This window comes from Mya arenaria, chromosome 4, assembly GCF_026914265.1.
Source record: "Mya arenaria isolate MELC-2E11 chromosome 4, ASM2691426v1".
In the NCBI taxonomy this organism is placed as follows: Eukaryota; Metazoa; Mollusca; class Bivalvia; order Myida; family Myidae; genus Mya; species Mya arenaria.
The window spans coordinates 73,744,340-73,764,039 of NC_069125.1; the positions used below are offsets into that span (position 1 = coordinate 73,744,340).

Below are 19,700 nucleotides of genomic sequence, written 5' to 3' on the forward strand. Positions count from 1 at the left end.
TCAAAATTATCAAAATGATAAGCAGGGCAATTATAATTTAAGGTTTCATTATCAATTAAAGATAATTTTTTATAAAACACACTAAACTTCACATTTTATCATGCAACGTGTAAAATATTGAAAGCATTGTTCTGCAATTTATGAACTGGTCCCTTAGTTTGAATAATTCATAAGTAATATCAAATATATGATAAATAAAATGATAAATAACGTCATAAATGCTACGTCGGAAGACAATATTTTGCTTCGAATCAAGACATTAAACAAAGTTAATTTTCTTTTTTTTCATCATTTTAAATGCAACAAAGGGCAGTCTATGTCGCTTAAAGAGTCCGTCCCGGAGATATCTCTAAAAGAAATACACGTGAAACACCCCTCGCACGCCATCTCTCTACAAGAAGTACACATGAAATACTCCCATAAGCCATTTTCCTACAAGATACGACATATGAAACAACCCTTCAATGCCATCTATCTGTAAATAGTGCATTTGAAACACCCCTCGTACGCCATCACTGATTACTCTGGTTGATATAACCACAAAATGTCATCTTGTTTGTTTTCTGTAGAATACTAGGCAGAATGAGACAACATCACTTCGCTGAAGAAAAAAAAACAAATTAAGACTCCTGCGCGTTTTGCATTGATTCAACTATCAAGCAAATGAAAGACGGACTTTATTAGCAATTCAGATGGAATTTATATGTAAATATTAGGACCAGGGAAAGCATATGTTTTAGACTTGACTGCTCCTTGACAGGGAACGGTTGAAGATATCCATCTCTTGTACTACATTGGTATTTGACATTGAAGGGGACATGCAGCCGACCAAACCTCATCAAGGAATATGAGAAAATAAGTGTTGTTTACGTCTTCGATAATACCCATAAATACGTCAGAGCTATAACAATACGTTTGCCGAACTTAGTTTGTGTTCTAAACGATACGGAAGGGTATTTATGACACGTACGACTATACTGTTATGAAATTTGAAGCAAATCAAGCAACAACAATCAAAAGCCTTTGAACTATTCACAAAACGTTAATTGTTGCAAATGTTTTTAAACCTAAGATTAAATAACTTTCACACATTTTTTATACGACACCGAATCACTTTATTTTGAGAATGGTCGTTGTTTTATAAAGAGTTTTGAATTTAATCTGCACATATAAGGAATATGCTTTGTTCTGATGGTCAACTGTTGAAAAGATTAATTAAGCGTTTCGTAAAAACTCTATTTTTTCTCATTTGCTTAGCAACAAGACGAATGATTAATATGTTGTTTTAATTTGAATGTGATGCACTAAATGGATAAATGTCATTAATAGACCTGATCCACCCGGCTTGTCCCTATTGTTATATTTGATTAAGATTATCATTGACAAATCGCAAGAGTGTCCTTGTTTACAAACTGCTTGTGTTGACAGATCTAAGCCGCAAAATCACCGTCGTCCGTCGCAAAGACTTTCTTGACAGACACGTCATGGGTCAAAGTTGTTCCAATAATTGCATTCATAAACTTTGTTTTGTGTGTGTTATATATAACTGCATTTCTAGTACATATATATAAGCAATGGAAACTACGGGGACAAGCTAAGTTGTCTAGAGGTCTGAGCCATCATTGCCTTTTCCCCAGGGGACACTTGTGTATCATAGACGTATACACGGCACTTCTAACATATTATACTATTTCTTGTTACGTTAAATCAAAGGTTATAACGACATTGACGTTACATGAATGCCTTAGAAGAGCTGGAACTAATGTTGTCATAACTTCCAGCTTATTCCATAGACTCTTTTTACTTGATTTATTTGTAGGTGTAGGTGTAAATTGTATGTTATTCATTCTGTTGACAGATAAAGTATGAGTAAACTAAAAATACACGACACTCTTTTCTTGCACATCGGATTATAAGTATCTTCCATGGCCTAGAGTGTAAGATAGGTTCATTCCGACCCGAGCGTACGGTTTTGTGGAAACGAGGTTTACCGGGTTTTTGCAAAACACCCTGCGCGAGGGTCGGGAGGAAACTATCATACACGAGCGGCTATGGTAGATGCTTTACTCCCACCTCAGTTGAACAAAATTAAGTAAAAATGTATTTGTTTTGCTGGAACTCTTTTGTGCTTAGTAAAAATAATTGCGTATGGATATGTGATAATTCGCTGTTGTCATGGATATGCACGGAGTGATTCAGATTATGTTAATAGTCAAATCGGTCTTTATAAAAAGTTCTAAGGAGAGTAAAGCATTATTTCTTAAAAGGTGCGTGAAAACTGCTTTATGGTGACATTCAAATTTTGAAACGATAAATAATTAGTTAGCGTTCTAAACATTTCTACAAGACAAGGTTTCCATGATGTTACAGACGACAGTCTTCAACAAGGGAGGTAATTACAATTTGGCGTCCATTAAAAAGGAGTTCCATACGGGCTTTTTATCTTCGCCCGTGGGCAAGATAATAATATCTAGCACGGTTTAATTATTGGATCTATACTTATCTAATGTGGGAGAAATAATATTCCACTGTTTTTGCGGTGATGTGTAACAGGATGTTACGATTTTAGACCGGCCAAACTGTACGCGAGTTTTGATAATTCAATTTTTTTGCTGCACTCTCATAGATTGAACGTTTTGACAACTTTTTTTTTGTCTTGGAAAGAGCAAAATTTTGCGTAAATATTTGCAAACCAATGATATAAGACGGCTGACAAAAGACCAGATCGCAGATTTTCATATTTCCGTTCGAAAATTAATGTTTTATGGCTTAAACCGTTACGAACGTTTTAACCATTACGAACGGTTTAAGAAAAATGCATAAGACATCAGTTTTGAACTTAAATATAAAAATATTTTGTCAGCAGTCTTAGATGACTGGTTTCCATACATTTTCGCAAAAATTTGCTCGTTCCAAGACAAATAATAAAAAAAGTTGTCAAAACGTTCAATCTGTAAGAGTGCAGCTTTAATATATATAACTCTGTTATGTGATAGCCCAGCTCATGGTAATGTTATGCCTTCGTCCACTAGTTTATCAATAGTTTGTCCACAAATAAGCTACAATTTTATTTTTGTATGAATGCACCCCAACCCCCAAATTAAAATTTTGGAGCGAAAGGGTTATGTTTGATGATTGAGAATATGTACATAAATTAACGTAATGCTTTGCAATTTAAAACACGAGGCGCATATTTTGGTTTCTCCCTGCTGATGAACGTGAAGAGCCTCGTGTGCATGTGTTCAAGACAAACAACCATCCTGTAAACAGTTTGTCTTGAAAAGAGACCTTTACTTTATGTTTATAGTATTTTATGCACATATAAAATTCTTTATGTCATTGTGCAACGAATATTTCATTAGCAGTGCCTTTATCAGTCAGCTGACCGCGATCAGCCAATCAGGAGATTTGTTAAGGCACGCGGGCTTATCAGGTCACTTGACTTCTCATGTGATCTCTGTAAACCATCCAGACTATTCAGCCATCTCCTTATAAGTGTACAATATATAAATAGTCATACAAAAGTCCGCCCGGTTAGCTCAATTAGTAGAGCGTTGGACTGTGAATCGGAAAACCCGGGTTCTATTCCCGGGCGGACCAGGTCACTTCTGCTGTGATTGGTTATAAAATCCTTTCTACGACCATTGGCACTGTACCACTGCCCCTGGCATGTACAGAAGTTGTCAGTTCCTTGCAGATGTGAAGGCACCTAGTACTGGTTAACCGCCTGATAGTCTGCCCAGGATAGGTGTGCGGTGGTTGAACTGTCACTCTGGGACCCTTCAATGAGCTCACACCGGGACACGGTGTATAAACTACTTACACCACCATAGTCATACAAAATGAACGCGTTAAAATGATACCAAAAGTACAAGTAGCTAAAAGGCAAAAACTAATAAAGTGTGTAACGTAAGTAAATAAGTAGAAGCACGATGATAATGAGTCACTTACCCAGTAGGACCGTCGCACAGCAGAGGCCACGTGGAGGCATGGCGGCCTGAAATATAGCAAACATAGAACTTGCCAATGTCAGGATTAAAAGTATCTGAATTAGATATAAGAACATGGCTCTTTCGCAATATGAAATTTAAAATTTAACTAACAAAGTGCATTTTTTGTTGTTGTTTTTTTCGGGTAAGAACAAGGACATTGTTCATTTTTTTGCTATTTTGTTTGTTTTCAATTATAAATTCGCTGCCATGTTGTGGAAATTATTGCATACTGTTGACCGATATCTTTTCAATTTTCGAATGGTTATTTATAAAAGTTTGGTCAAGTAACTGTTCAGCTCATAGGTGGCAGTCAGAGAATACGAACACTTGTTTTTTCACCATGTCTGATTGATATTGACAACAACGCTTATTTCTAAAAAAACTGGGTACACAGTTGTGTCGTCTTAAAGGGGAAGACTGTAGCCGGTTTATAAAACAATAACCTGAACACTTTAAATCCAATTAAACAGAAATAATCCTAGCTTAGTCTGTAATGTGGCTTGAATTGTAAAGGGAAACCAGGCCAAGTTATTTCCCTCTAAAGTACTGTTTGGAAATAAACTTAGCAAAGCATTCTCGTGAATCGGTGAATAAAACGCATCACAATGGCTTTTTGCAACGAAGAGGCACACATGTATTTAACTCCTGAATTACAGAATTTACAAAAAAGTACAATCGACAAGTTTGAACATAAAAAGTAATTTTTAAGTAATTATAATTTTCAAAAGGAAATTTGAATAAAAACTGCGCAAGGTGTCTATTGTTGATTTGTACATATTACTATTCCAGTTGTTCGATCGCCTGATGTGGTTTCGGCCCATTTTATTCCGAAGATGGTGTCAATGATATATAAACTTTTATTCAGCCATAACGGTGTTACATCGTTTCGATTTTACAATTTCCTATTCCTCCATGGACTGTTGTTATTATGCGGTTTATTCATATTCCTCCATGGATTGTTATGTTATTATGCGGTTTATTTCATATTCCTCCATGGACTGTTATGTTATTATGCGGTTTATTCATATTCCTCCATGGACTGTTATGTTATTATGCGGTTTATTCCATATTCCTCCATGGACTGTTATGTTATTATGCGGTTTATTTCATATTCCTCCATGGACTGTTATGTTATTATGGGGTTTATTTCATATTCCTCCATGGATTGTTATGTTATTATGGGGTTTATTTCATATTCCTTAATGGATTGTTATGTTACCATGCGGTTTATTTCATATTCCTTCATGGATTGTTATGTTACCATGCGGTTTATTTCATATTCCTCCATGGACTGTTATGTTATTATGGGGTTTATTTCATATTCCTCCATGGACTGTTATGTTATTATGGGGTTTATTTCATATTCCTCCATGGATTGTTATGTTATTATGGGGTTTATTTCATATTCCTCCATGGACTGTTATGTTATTATGGGGTTTATTTCATATTCCTCCATGGACTGTTATGTTATTATGGGGTTTATTTCATATTCCTCCATGGATTGTTATGTTATTATGGGGTTTATTTCATATTCCTCCATGGACTGTTATGTTATTTTGGGGTTTATTTCATATTCCTCCATGGACTGTTATGTTATTATGGGGTTTATTCATATTCCTCCATGGACTGTTATGTTATTATGGGGTTTATTTCATATTCCTCCATGGATTGTTATGTTACCATGAGGTTTATTTCATATTCCTCCATGGATTGTTATGTTATTATGGGGTTTATTTCATATTCCTTCATGGACTGTTATGTTATTATGGGGTTTATTTCATATTCCTCCATGAACTGTTATGTTACCATGCGGTTTATTTCATATTCCTTCATGGACTGTTATGTTATTATGGGGTTTATTTCATATTCCTTCATGGACTGTTATGTTACCAGGCGGTTTATTTCCTATTCCTTCATGGATTGTTATGTTACCATGCGGTTTATTTCATATTCCTTCATGGATTTATATGTTATTATGGGGTTTATTCCATCTTTAATCAGCTGCATCATCATTTTCACTGGGATAGTTGTTTTATAGATCATAAAGTTTCCTGTATTACGAACGCTTGTATTGTTAAATATAACTGTTTTGGCTAGTTTTAGTTTATGTGAGTCTAAAGCCTGTTTGTTCCATGATTCCAGAACGTCATTCAAGAAAGTGCTATCTCCTGACACTTTTTAAAAAAAAAAGATATTTATTATTTGCGTCCGAGTATCTTTTTAACCAAACAGCTTGGATAGGCAAGGAAACATCCAATGTTTGTAGGCGTTCAGTTTTAGACGTGTGAAAAATGTCAAGAGTGTCTGTCTGGATTAGGGAGCTTGGCTTTATCTTCCGACAACATGGAACAGTGCTTTCACTGTCATGTTGCATTGCCTTATTCTGTGTATTAATAGATCCTTACTGCATTATCGATTTACTGAACATTTTAGAATAATTGTGAAGATGGCTACATAAAGTACTTATGTTGTTATTCCACAGTGTGTTGAGAAACAGCAGACGATGCTCCTGTTCATATTATTTATGGGTGTGGATTATAGATGCATGTGGTTTTTAATTTTGTTTTGTTCGAGTTATCCCTGTTGATTAAGTTATACATTGAATAGGTGAACATGAACTATTTCGAAACATAAGTTTATAATTTCATTTTGAAATTTAAAAAACACTTAAACAACAAATTAGAACCTGCTATTGTCGATCAGATCGTAAGTAATAAAAGCAGGTTCAGTAAATAAAACGTATACATGTAAGATGACGCATTGCGTACGTTGTCAGGGGGTTACACGGGTGTTGTCAGTATTGTTTTAAGACTTAGCCTTTGCATAAGCGTATATCAACATTCAATTAAGGTATACGGTCCACAAGTATTGGTATCACTAGAAAGGGTATTGTGTACAGATAATATAGGCAGTTAACAAAAATGATGACATTAATATGTTTTAACACATCAAATATTGCATAAACTATACGTCATTTTAGTTAGTGAGCAAAGTTTCAAAATGTTATAACTTTAGGTCACTTGTTCATTTATTTTTCGTATAAGTAATGAGCAAGAACATACCAGGTCAGAAGGCACCACACTTTAATATTAAGGTAAATGGATTAATGAGCAAGAACATACCAGGTCAGAAGGCACCACACTTTAACATTAAGGTAAATGGATTAATGAGCAAGAACATACCAGGTCAGAAGGCACCACACTTTAACATTAAGGTAAATGGATAAATGAGCAAGAACATACCAGGTCAGAAGGCACCACACTTTAACATTAAGGTAAATGGATTAGTGAGCAAGAACATACCAGGTCAGAAGGCACCACACTTTAACATTAAGGTAAATGGATCAATCAGAGAACTAGCTGAATTTAGGGCAGAATTCCTTTAGTATCTTATGCTGTAAATTCTTTATTGCTGATTTTAATAACATGCGCAATGATGATGATGGTGGTGGTGGTGGTGGTGGTGTTGTTGTTGATTGATGATGATGATGATGATGATGATGATGATGATGATGATGATGATGATGATGATGATGATGATGATGATGATGGAAGAATTACGGAAATTAAACTAAATAAGATCATTTTAAAATACCGACATTGAACGCGTCATGGAATGCTCTTAAAATAACAACAAGTGGGTGTGCGGCATGCTGACATTGTTATTCAATACAGTATTTGAAGAGTTATGAGATAACTACCTAACGGGTAATAAGCATTATTTTATGTATAAACTAAGATAAATAATGATAATTGACCGGCTTATTGTTCATAAAACAAATACATTCAAATAAATATACATGCAAATGATGAATGTCACATGGACATACAGAGATACTCGAAGGAACGTTCCCGAAGCTATCATTGTTGCTTAAACAACGAGTTTACAATACAATCAAGATAGATGGACACGTCAGAAGGCAAGATGTATTTTTTGCTGACTATTTTTGCATATAAATGGGTGATGTAATGTCTTTGTTAAAGAAACTGCGCCGTTAACCGATCCTTGGGTGTAGTACTCAACTCACACTTTGATGCATATTATACTAAAGATGTACTTTTAAGGTGCTGTAATTTTGTGGTTTCATTTGTATTCTTAGTATTAAAACTATCCGGCAACCCTCGTAGTAATGCGTATATTAAGAGAAAAAATCCTAATAAGAACATGTAAAAGCTGGAACTAACAGGCATACATAAATTCACTGTACAGTAGTTAATGTGTATTTTAAGAAATTCAACTCATATTTGCGAAATCATCATGCACTTACAACAATGAAATACCTTTTTTTTGGATGCGTGTGCTGTCCAAAATATTGATATCCACGCCTTTTCCAGTGTTGTGGAGCGGTGTCGCGGCGTGCGCCTTATATCGGCGGATGTAGAGCAGCCTTTGGCCAATTGGTGGCCGGGTTAGTGCGCGGGCTGGTGGCAGACGATTCACGCGATTCGTCAGTGCCTGGCAGCGGCAGCACACGCTTTCAGGGGTTGTGAAGTGGACAATATGGTGATGACAAACTATTAGCAATATCGCAGAATGTGCGTTAATAGTTATGACAATCACAATTGCTATGACAATATTCACGGTATTTCATCAATAAGTTTCTTAGGTTAGTACACACCGTTTTGTTTAATGCCATTGTGATGGTCGCACCTATAGTCATTACTGTTCACGGTGTACGGCCAGTTGCACACCTTACAGACCATTAAGGGTCGTATTTTTGCACTTAATAGATTAATAACAAATAAACATTAACATGTTCAATCAACAACATGTTCAACAAGTACATTTGATGTTCCAGGAAGGGACGCAGACGTTGTTGTGATTATCTGTCCCTCTGCTTGTCACACGGTAACCCTGATAGAAGTTTAAAGTTCATTGGCAAACGCGGCCTATGCATCATCGGCTTATGACCATTTCAAACAGTGTCATGGCGACATATATAATATAAACCCGAACAAATAACACAACGAGGAAAGTGTAACAGTATAAGAGTGAAAACATATAGTAAGTATTTAAGAAAGAGTTAAATGTCCCGAAAGAGGTTCTTAAAGATGCTCTCTTACTACAAAATAAGATTTACCACAATTAATACAATTGTTTAAATATACCAACCAGAAAGATGAAAGATGTCGAAAACAATGGTTCTTATGAAGGAACCCGAGTTTTATTTGAAAGAAATGAGCATAAAACACGGTATTTCTACCTCATGAGACGATAGTAGATCGCACTTAATCTTTTAGCACTCACCAATCATTTAATATTTTTAAGTTTTAAGAATAGAATAGTTTATTTGGATTTAAACTTCTAAAGCTGGATATAGTAAGTATATTTGTAGACAGACAATCACGGTCTCTAAATGTTTTAAAATTCGAAGGTTAAACCAGATGATCATAGTGTCAAATGTCATAAGATTATGTAAATTCCTGAAGTATGTTAGTTTAAACTTTATTTATTCGACAAACAGCATACATACACGCACGCACGCACGCACGCACGCACGCACGCACGCACACACACACACACACACACACACACATACATACATTCATACGTTATATGTATAGAAATGGAATACATCACAATATGATCGAGGATTAGAAAACAAGAAATAACTTATATTAATTCTGCTCCTCTAATTAGATAAAATGCATAAAAAAATAGATGAGACATGGCATATGCTACGCTGACAAAGAGTATAATTGAAGTATGTTGTTTATAAATATAGTTTGATAAGTGACCCCCTAGGTACTTAACTGTGTGTATGTAACATTCTAAATGTAGCACATACTAATGTTTAAAACTGATCATATAAATATATTAAATGAATACTTATGTTTAGTAAATAAAATACGTTTGCAATTCTTCAATATGTATATGATATATATGTTCTACAGTTCTGTTTGTCATGTGACATGGGTTTAGATGGTAAAACTTGAAACAAAGCTTTTGGCTTCTTGATATCTAATTTAACTTATTAAAAAGCTAATGAAAAACAGTGACTTAAATAATAAAATAAAATAATAAGCTTCCCTGTTACCAAAAAATCAAATATCACAATGCCACAATTGTTTGTTGATTGAATCAAGTCGAGCATTTTGATACCTAAATATATTTCTATTTTGTAGCAAATTATTTATTATATTGCGCGTGTTTGGATGAAATTGCCCTTTAAACTAAATTCAATGAAAACTTTGCTAAGCCCTTAACAACAACAAAACATGCATTCTCCCCAGTTGGCCATTCCATACATGCATTCTCCCCAGTTGGCCATTCCATACATGCATTCTCCCCAGTTGGCCATTCCATACATGCATTCTCCCCAGTTGGCCATTCCATACATGCATTCTCCCCAGTTGGCCATTCCATACATGCATTCTCCCCAGTTGGCCATTCCATACATGCATTCTCCCCAGTTGGCCATTCCATACATGCATTCTCCCCAGTTGGCCATTCCATACATGCATTCTCCCCAGTTGGCCATTCCATTCATGCATTCTCCCCAGTTGGCCATTCCATTGTCAACTTAAGCGAAACTATCTGGGTACAAGTTTTTTTCAATTTTTATCAAGGTAGGCTAACTATCTGGGAACAACTTTAACCATTTTATCAACCATATTATATTTTTGAAAATGAAATAAAATGACTTAAAATTGGCGTTCGGCAGCACTATTTCATGTAATATTGGGAAATAAATTGCTTTATTGTTGCAATTATTGACATTGCATATTACTCAACCCTTTAGGGTTGGTCGCCATGGAAGACGCCAACATGTGGCAGTTGACCAAACGGCCTTTATCGGGTCAATACTAATCGAATATTTTTCTTTCCAGAATTATTATGCACGTCCAACATTGTATATCGCTTTGTGATCTTGCTTTTTGATCATCATATTATATCACTCTGTGATAATTTGCTATTTTGCAACCAATTGATTACTGTGTCCAAATGAATGGACTTAAACTTAGAATAGAGTCATGATAAATATTCCAAACCGTTTAAATGTCATTTGCCTAAAATAAAATGAGAAATGAAATATGAAGTCAAGTTGTTTCTTGGTTTAAATAAAACCTATGGTATCACAGTTTTAGAACAACGTTCGGAATAAGGGATCGAAAAAGAGTTGCAAGTATCATTGAAGACTGTGTCACGAAACTAAGGTTGATAATTGGAACCGCATTAAGTATTAATCACGGCGATGAAGCCATTTGGGTCAGGCAAGTCTGCTGATAATAGATAAACAATACAAATATTAGATATCAAACATTTTTTGGTCCTTGATAGTAGACACTAGGTTGTCGTAAACTGTTTATGAAAAAGATACATGATATAACACTCGATGTTCAGCCAATGTAAAGTACATTGATTTGGTGGTAGGTCGAGCAAGTCTGAAGTGACTTGGCCACTGGCGGGTCGGCAGTGCGGATTAAGGGCAGGGCGACGCGCTGAGTACACAGACGCCGTCCACCTCACAGAAGTCCTTGTCGTCGTCACACTGACACACCTTATTTTTTTTGCCTGTACCCTGTGTATCCGGAAACTCGCACTTCACGTTTGGGTACTGGCCACACGACACTGCCGCTAAGCACGGATCACCAAGGTCAACTGAATGGATATGGGTGATTTTTATACACACTCATCTGCTATATTTGTATTGTGTTTATTACCTTTTTTGAAATTTCATAGTTTCTATTGCAACAGTCAAAAGCTTGAATATAACGCATTCACGCCAATCACTTAATGTTAAGCAACTTTCTATATTCGTTTGTCACATAATTCATTAGATTTGTTTTATATAACAAACTGGAAATACATATTTTTATAAAGAAGAAAAACCGTTCGCTATACGTTGATTTTTTGTTTAACTACACTGATTAGCAATAGTAAAATACATTAACTTACTTCCGTCACCCGGTGGCCGCTCGCACTGACCGCTAGTTGCGTTGTAGATAAAACCTTCACGACAGTCACACTTTCCGGTGGTAGAGTTGCAGACGACAGTTTCAGGCGGCAGGCAGATATCCTCGCACGTGCATGTGTCGTTGTAATACAGGTCTGCAGTACAGGCATGCTTTTCGAGTTAATATTTACATTCGTCGAGGATATGGAACTTATTTGCATACCGACTTGCGATCAATTCTTTGAGTGGAAAACATTGCTTATCACACATGAACACTAAGCAGGTGAATACAGTCTAATGTTGTTATTATTGCTAAAAAAAGCATAACATTTCTATGACTTCGTTTTAAAACGTAAGCACACACAGACATTAAATGTAATGTATCTACAGTAACGTCTCGATCATGTCGAACAAAGCAGAAAAATTGATAGACTCTATTCGTACGTATACGTGTACTAGGGATCTACTTTTTGAGTACTACGAGTACGTCATTAAATTATGTATACTTTGGAACGGTATCAAGGGCATATGTAAATAAGTGATGTACATCATACAAGTCTGTCTCGGCTCGTGCTTGACGAACGTTAGTGACAAAAATTCTCGAGATAAACGTAATAGGCTTCAAAACCGACCTTTAATGGTTTTCTTAAAATACTAAAGTGGGTGGGAAAGTCAAAAAATAAATAAAAAGACATTCAAAATTTCATTATGATATAGTTTTGAGGTACGATTCTTTCCGAGTGTAAATTAAATGCATATTTTGCAACATGTTTTGTTGCAATAATGAATTGTACACATTCGACGAAGGAATACTTTTTCAGATAATTGTCGAACATCCGTTTGCTTATTTCCAGAAAGGTATTTCGGCAATGTGAATATGTTTTATGTTTAAATGTTCCATAGTATCAACAAAGTCTTGTGGCTTCATGATGATGTCATTTCAGATAAGAAAGAATTTCAATAAAATATTGAAAAAGGTGTCTACAATTCACTTCCTGGTTACTAAAACGCAAAAATAGAAGCAATCACCACACAGACACAAGACATTGTTAACCGGGAAGAGCAATTTTGGCACCTAGAGCCATTTCTAATTTTGTAACACTTTTGAATAACAAGAGCCGTCGTAAGACAGCGCGCTCGACTACGCCGCTTTGACTTAGAATACAATAACGATATATAATAATACCAAGTTTGGTCTCTTTATGTCAAACCTAACTAAAATTATTTGATACATAAGGTGACTTTGATGCTGCCCTCCCACCAGCCCGCCCAAACAATGACACAAGTCATTCAAATAACTCGATTTCCCATTATGAAAATGTGGTTAAGAATATACAAATATGCCTTTCAAAGGAAATTAAAAAAAAAAAAAAAATCAAGGGCCATAACTTGTATTTAGGCTTAAAACGGAGTTATGTTTCTTGTTGTAAGATGGTCGTATATAATTTTGAATTTTATTAAGTGCATTTAATGAACGGTATAGAAGTTTTTTTTATTAAAATCCCAACTTGCCCTAAACTTTTACTTGCCCAAAACTCAGGGGCCATAACTTGTATTAAGGGTATGGAGTTATGTAACCTCACTGGGTGATGGTCCTGAACAATTGTGTGAAGTATTAAGTCAATTGAATGAAGGGTATAGAAGTTATTAAACAATATCCCAACCTGCCCTAAAACTTTAACCTAAGTTCCATAGTCAATCAGGGGCCATAATTTGTATAAAAAGATAATATGGAGTTATCTAACCTCATTATGTGATGGCTCTGAACATCTGTGTGAAGTATTAAGTCAATTGAATGAATGGTATTGGAGTTTTAAGTGAAAATCCCAACTTGCCCATAAATTTTAACCTGCCCTCAAACTTTAACCTAAGTCAATCAGGGGCCGTAACTTGTATTTAGGATAATATGGAGTTATGTAACCTCATTGTGGGATGGTCCTGAACAAATGTGTGAAGTATTAAGTTAATTGAACAAAGGATATAGAAGTTATTAATAAATACTCCAACTTGCCCTAAAACTTTAACCCAAGTTCCATAGTCAATCAAGGGCCATAATCTGTGTAAAGAATAATATGGAGTTATCTAACCTCATCATGTGATGGCCCTGAACAACTGCGTAAAGTATTAAGTCAATTGAATGTAGGGTATTGGACTTATAAGTGAAAATCCCAACTTGCCCTAAAACTTTAACCGGACGCCGACGCCGACGCCGACGCCGACGCTGGGGCGATTAGTATAGCCCACCTATTCTTCGAATAGTCGAGCTAAAAATGCAAATGCAAATTCTCGGCTAAATTTCTAGAAAAAAAATCCAAAGCTCTTTAAAATACCTGTCCTTGTTTGAAAAATGTAAGTAATATGAACTAAGGCGCTGCCTCTACGGGCTTGAAGTGTTATTGCTGGACACTTTAAGTTTACTACATGAGTAAGTGAAACATACTAAGAGTAAAATGGAAACGTTTTTTTGTATATGTTAATAAAACTTTTTAAATAACAGCAGTTCTGTTGCTGTTAGCAATTTATTTAGTATATACGCAACAATCTTCAATAATAGTGTATACATTATATATAATGCATTACTATATATTTTATATGAAGTTTAGAGTTATTCTTCAACTTAAATAAAGCTACTATGCATTTGAGATCAAGTACACAAACGCATTTGAGGAATATGTTACAAACAGAAAATATATAAAAACAAGAGCTGTCACAGAGACAGCGCGCTCGACTATTCCGCCACTTTTCGGTGTATGGACTGAAAAGTTTTGGCGAAACATGCATTGATCACTGTTATATTAGATACCAATGCAAAACATGATGTGCTGAGATATTAACATAAATTGAATTTGAAAATATTTGAGGTGGTACGCAAACTTTAACGTAAATTCTAAGTAAAAAAAGGGCATAATTATGTCAAAATGCTCGATACAGTGACTTCCTCCTGTGTACAGGTTGGCGGCATGATGATGAACAAGCATGCGAAGTTTCAAAGCCAGATGTCAATGGACTTTGAAAATATTTGAGGTGGTACGCAAACTTCAACGTAAATTCTAAGTCGAAAAAGGGGCCTTATTCTGTCAAAATGTTTGATAGAGTTACCTCCTCCTGTGTACAGGTTGGGGGCATGATGGTGAACAAGCGTGCTAAGTTTTAAAGCCAGATGGCAATGGACTTTGAAAATATTTGAGGTGGTACACAAACTTTAACGTAAATTCTAAGTCGAAAAGGGGGCATAATTTTGTCAAAATGCTTGATAGAGTTACCTCCTCCTGTGTACAGGTTGGGGGCATGATGGTGAACCAGTGTGCAAGGTTTCAAAGCCATATGTCAATGGACTTTGAAAATATTTGAGGTGGTACGCAAACTTTAACGTAAATTCTAAGTAGAAAAAGAGGCATAATTTTGTCAAAATGCTTGATAGAGTTACCTCCTTCTGTGTACAGGTTGGGGGCATGATGGTGAACAAGTGTGCAAAGTTTCAAAACCATATGTCAATGGACTTTGAAAATATTTGAAGTGGTACACAAACTTAAACATAAGTGGTTATGCTGACGCTGACGCCGACGCTCGGGTGACTAGGATAGCTATCCTTATTCTTCGAATAGTCGAGCTAAAAATGATCACATACCAATAATGTTGCACTGAAGTATATTACAAGCAGGGGTAATTATAATTTTAACTAGAATTGAATGGGCAAAAATCTATTTAAATATGATGGTAAAACATGGCAAAACATTCAATTAATTACTAATAATTATGATTGTATATGAACAATGTAGCCAAGAAGCTCTGGCAAATTGTCTGCAAAATATCTCAGTGAGAATACAGATTATATTCTTATTTGTTTGTTACAAAAACATTTACCCCACTTTAAACTTTAAAATAATTTGTGTTTGCAATGACAAATCTGACAAACATCATGTCTAATGATCAAAATTATCTAAATTTCAATTAATGAATATTGTAAACAGCTTTGCTAAAATCAGGTATAAACTAAAAGACCTGTGACAGTTAAATATGTAGCAACACATGTATTTTTTACAGATCACCAACAATGACCTTTTTGATAAAAAGGTTGTTGTTTTTTTACATCTGGTGGGAAATAAAATTGTATGAATAAATTAATGTTAAAAATTTCTAGACTTTTAAAGGTCAAATATGTTATGACCTCTTATGAGGTATATTCTAAATCAAGCATGAAAATAGTCAAAACCAATTGTTCATATCATGGGACTTTCTTAAAGACCAAGTATATTAAAGTTTAAACTTATCAAGGTGTAATTACAAACAAATTACTTCTAACCCTCACATAATGTTTAACCCAAAGGGTGATCTAAAAAGAAATGATAAATTGCAATTACAATCAACATTCAACAGAGCTGAAAATATATTCTAAATTTAGCACCTATATAGAATATACAATAAAAGTAATCAAGTCAGTGATATTGTTGGAACACACCCAAATAACAACCCATTGAAAACTGTCAGATGAGCTCACTAAGCACTATTTCATATAATTTTTATATTTGTTGAGTGTACCAGCCAATAGAGCAAGACCAAATTTCAGTTCCAAAACCATTTATATATGAAAACAATTAAAATGATTATATTACATAATTTATACAGAATGATATCATGAGGCTATTAAATTATTCACATATGTTAATATGCACAAATTAAGGCTACAGTTATCTACAATTAATTAATACTTGTATAGATTTATCTGAAAAAATGCTTGCAATATGTACAGTGTCAAATTATGTTGATAAAATTCAGTGTTCTCAAAAGCACAATCAATGTTTTCTGTACTGACAGCTGGATCTTCAATGTTTAACATACATATCAGTTCAACAACATACAGTGATCTTGGATTCATTGACAGTTTAAACACCATATTAAACTTACACCGAACTGATTTCTTCTTGAAAAAATCATGAATAAAAGAAACCGAACAAACCAGCAAAAACTGAAAGTATCTGGTTTTAAATGCTAAATATGGCACAAAATTAACAGAACAGAGTCTTGCAATTGTCTATACGTTGCTCAATTATTACATATTTGCTGTAAATGTCACATTTTGTATTATTTACACACAAACAAGTTAGACAGGGGTGACTAACATCTGCATTCTCTTGAAATATGGGATTCTGTGCTGCATCAAGTTTCAAATTGTTTGACCACTTCAGGCTGCTGGCACATCAGAATCTGCAAATAACATAAATGCAATGTTTTTAACAGAATAAAAGTACTAACTACTACTGTGAAGGTATACCAGTTAACAATCATTTGAGGCATACACAATTCTATATGTAGTCATAAATTTGATATAGTCACATAGTCATAGTGTAATTTGACGGATTCAAAGATCAAGACAAAATAGATGAAATATATAATGTTTGAATATTTTGCAATGAGTATATAACAACTCCAAGGTAATTGACTACAAAGAAGCATTTTGTAGGAGTCAGAAATGCACTTGCTTAGAATCTCTTCTTACTTGAAGACATTTTCCATTCTCTGGAGGTGGTATGGAATTCCAGACAGAACTATCTTGAACAGGATTCCATAAAGGTCCTCTAGAGGTTCAGCAACCAGGTGGCTATAAAAAAGAACCAATACATTTGTGCTTTTACAGAATGTTGAAATGTATTAAGAAGTATTGAGGGATAAGTCAAAAACCTGAAATTTATAAGAGCAACGCGAAGATAGATAAAACGTGAACAGTTTTCAAAATAAGTAATTCAATAAAAAAATAAAAACATGCATCTCAGATAAACTCACCTTAATAATTAAATCAGCTATATTTGGTCTGCTTCCAAACTGGGAGTAGGATTTGTAACGGCTTCATTTGTTGTTGTTGTTGTTCCCTATAAACAAAATGGCGTCCAATGCTCGCTTGAAATCTTCATCAAATTCAGTGCAGCGTGAAATGCGGATTAATATATTCAACTTTGATTCTATAAACATTTAGTTTCAGCGATACTAAGTGATTTTGTCGGATGTAATAACTGCTTCAATGACATTTTTTTTTGCTTCATACTGTATTGCGTATAAGTAAACACGCTTTCCTATTAAATGAAGTACTATTTTTAACTCATATCCATATATGGAAGTTCCGATCTAAAAAGCACATGTACCTCGGTTGTTTTCGTAATGAATTTTCATTGGTTTACGGAGGTCAAACCCCGCCCAAAACATGTACAATTTGCCTGCCGGCGTGCACGCGCTTTATATGAACAATGTATGACAAGCTTTTCTGGTTCTCATTTTCATGGTTCAGTGGTGCCCAAATCTTTTCATACCTATCACTCCGGCAAAAAGAAGTAGTCCGTTGCATTTACGTACAAACCGTAAGAGGGCGTGTACAGACAAACGCTTCGCGTTTGTCTTCAAGCCCGCATTATACTTGCAAAAGACTCAACCTTAAAAAGACATAAAAGTTAAATGTTTGAAATAATTTGTGTTTTGACCTTCAAACCCATTTTCGCATCGTGAAGAATCTTTAAGACAAACTGAAACTTCTTCTGGTTCGGGTAGCTACATATATAAATTCAAGCACTATAAGTATTTCACTGCCTCTATAGTATCGTTTATTACCCATACCTGGTCTCACACTACCTCCATAGTACCGTATATTACCCATACCTGGTCTCACACTACCTCCATAGTACCGTATATTACCCGTACCTGGTCTGACACTGCCTCTATTGACATATATTACCCGTACCTGGCCTCACACTGCCTTTATAGTACCGTTTATTACCCGTACCTGGTCTCACACTGCCTCTATAGTACCGTATATTACCCGTACCTGGTCTCACACTGCCTCTATAGTACCGTATATTACCCGTACCTGGTCTCACACTGCGTCTTCAGTACCGTATATTACCCGTACCTGGTCTGACACTGCCTCTATTGACGTATATTACCCGTACCTGGCCTCACACTGCCTCTATAGTACCGTATATTACCCGTACCTGGTCTCACACTGCGTCTTCAGTACCGTATATTACCCGTACCTGGTCTGACACTGCCTCTATTGACGTTTATTACCCGTACCTGGTCTCACACTGCCTCCATAGTACCATATATTACCCGTACCTGGTCTCACACTGCCTCTGCAGTACCGTATATTACCTGTACCTGGTCTGACACTGCCTCTTTTGACATATATTACCCGTACCTGGCCTCACACTGCCTCTATAGTACCGTATATTACTCGTACCTGGTCTCACACTGCCTCTATAGTACCGTATATTACCCGTACCTGGTCTCACACTGCCTCTATAGTACCGTTTATTACCCGTACCTGGTCTCACACTGCCTCTTCAGTACCGTATATTACCCGTACCTGGTCTGACACTGCCTCTATTGACGTATATTACCCGTACCTCGTCTCACACTGCCTCTATAGTTCTGTATATTACCTGTACCTGGTCACACACTGCCTCTATAGTACCGTATATTACCCTTACCTGGTCTGACACATTCTGTCCCGTTGTAGACGAAGCCAGTCAGACAGTCGCAGACGAACTCCGTGCCGTTAACCGAGCACTCGAGCGTATCCACGGGGGCACAAATGTCTCTGATAGACGGATCACACACCTCACTGTACGTCTTCTCTGGAAAATAAAGTATTGACTGCTACCTAGATGTCACAACACAGCGCTCTTGTTTTCAATCTCCATATGTGAAACCACCGAATATTTTACCATGTACAATTTACAGTGACTACGAATATTCCGCCCACCGACTCCATTTGCAATATATATGTTGGAGGATCATTATTGCCCATTATTACATATACTACT

At 35.6% G+C, this 19,700-nt stretch overlaps 1 protein-coding gene across 1 annotated transcript in view; it reads right to left on the reverse strand.

Moving 5' to 3' along the window:
- Positions 1 to 10,729: 10,729 nt before the first annotated feature.
- LOC128231065 (fibrillin-2-like) overlaps positions 10,730 to 19,700 on the reverse strand; it is a 67,380-nt gene continuing 58,409 nt past the window's right edge. The window contains exons 75-77 of the mRNA XM_052943486.1: positions 19,365 to 19,511; positions 11,892 to 12,044; positions 10,730 to 11,594 (exon numbers count right to left, since the gene is read on the reverse strand). Coding sequence (XP_052799446.1) covers positions 11,416 to 11,594; positions 11,892 to 12,044; positions 19,365 to 19,511 — 479 coding nt within the window. The 3' untranslated portion in view covers positions 10,730 to 11,415. The remainder of the gene's footprint in view (positions 11,595 to 11,891; positions 12,045 to 19,364; positions 19,512 to 19,700) is intronic.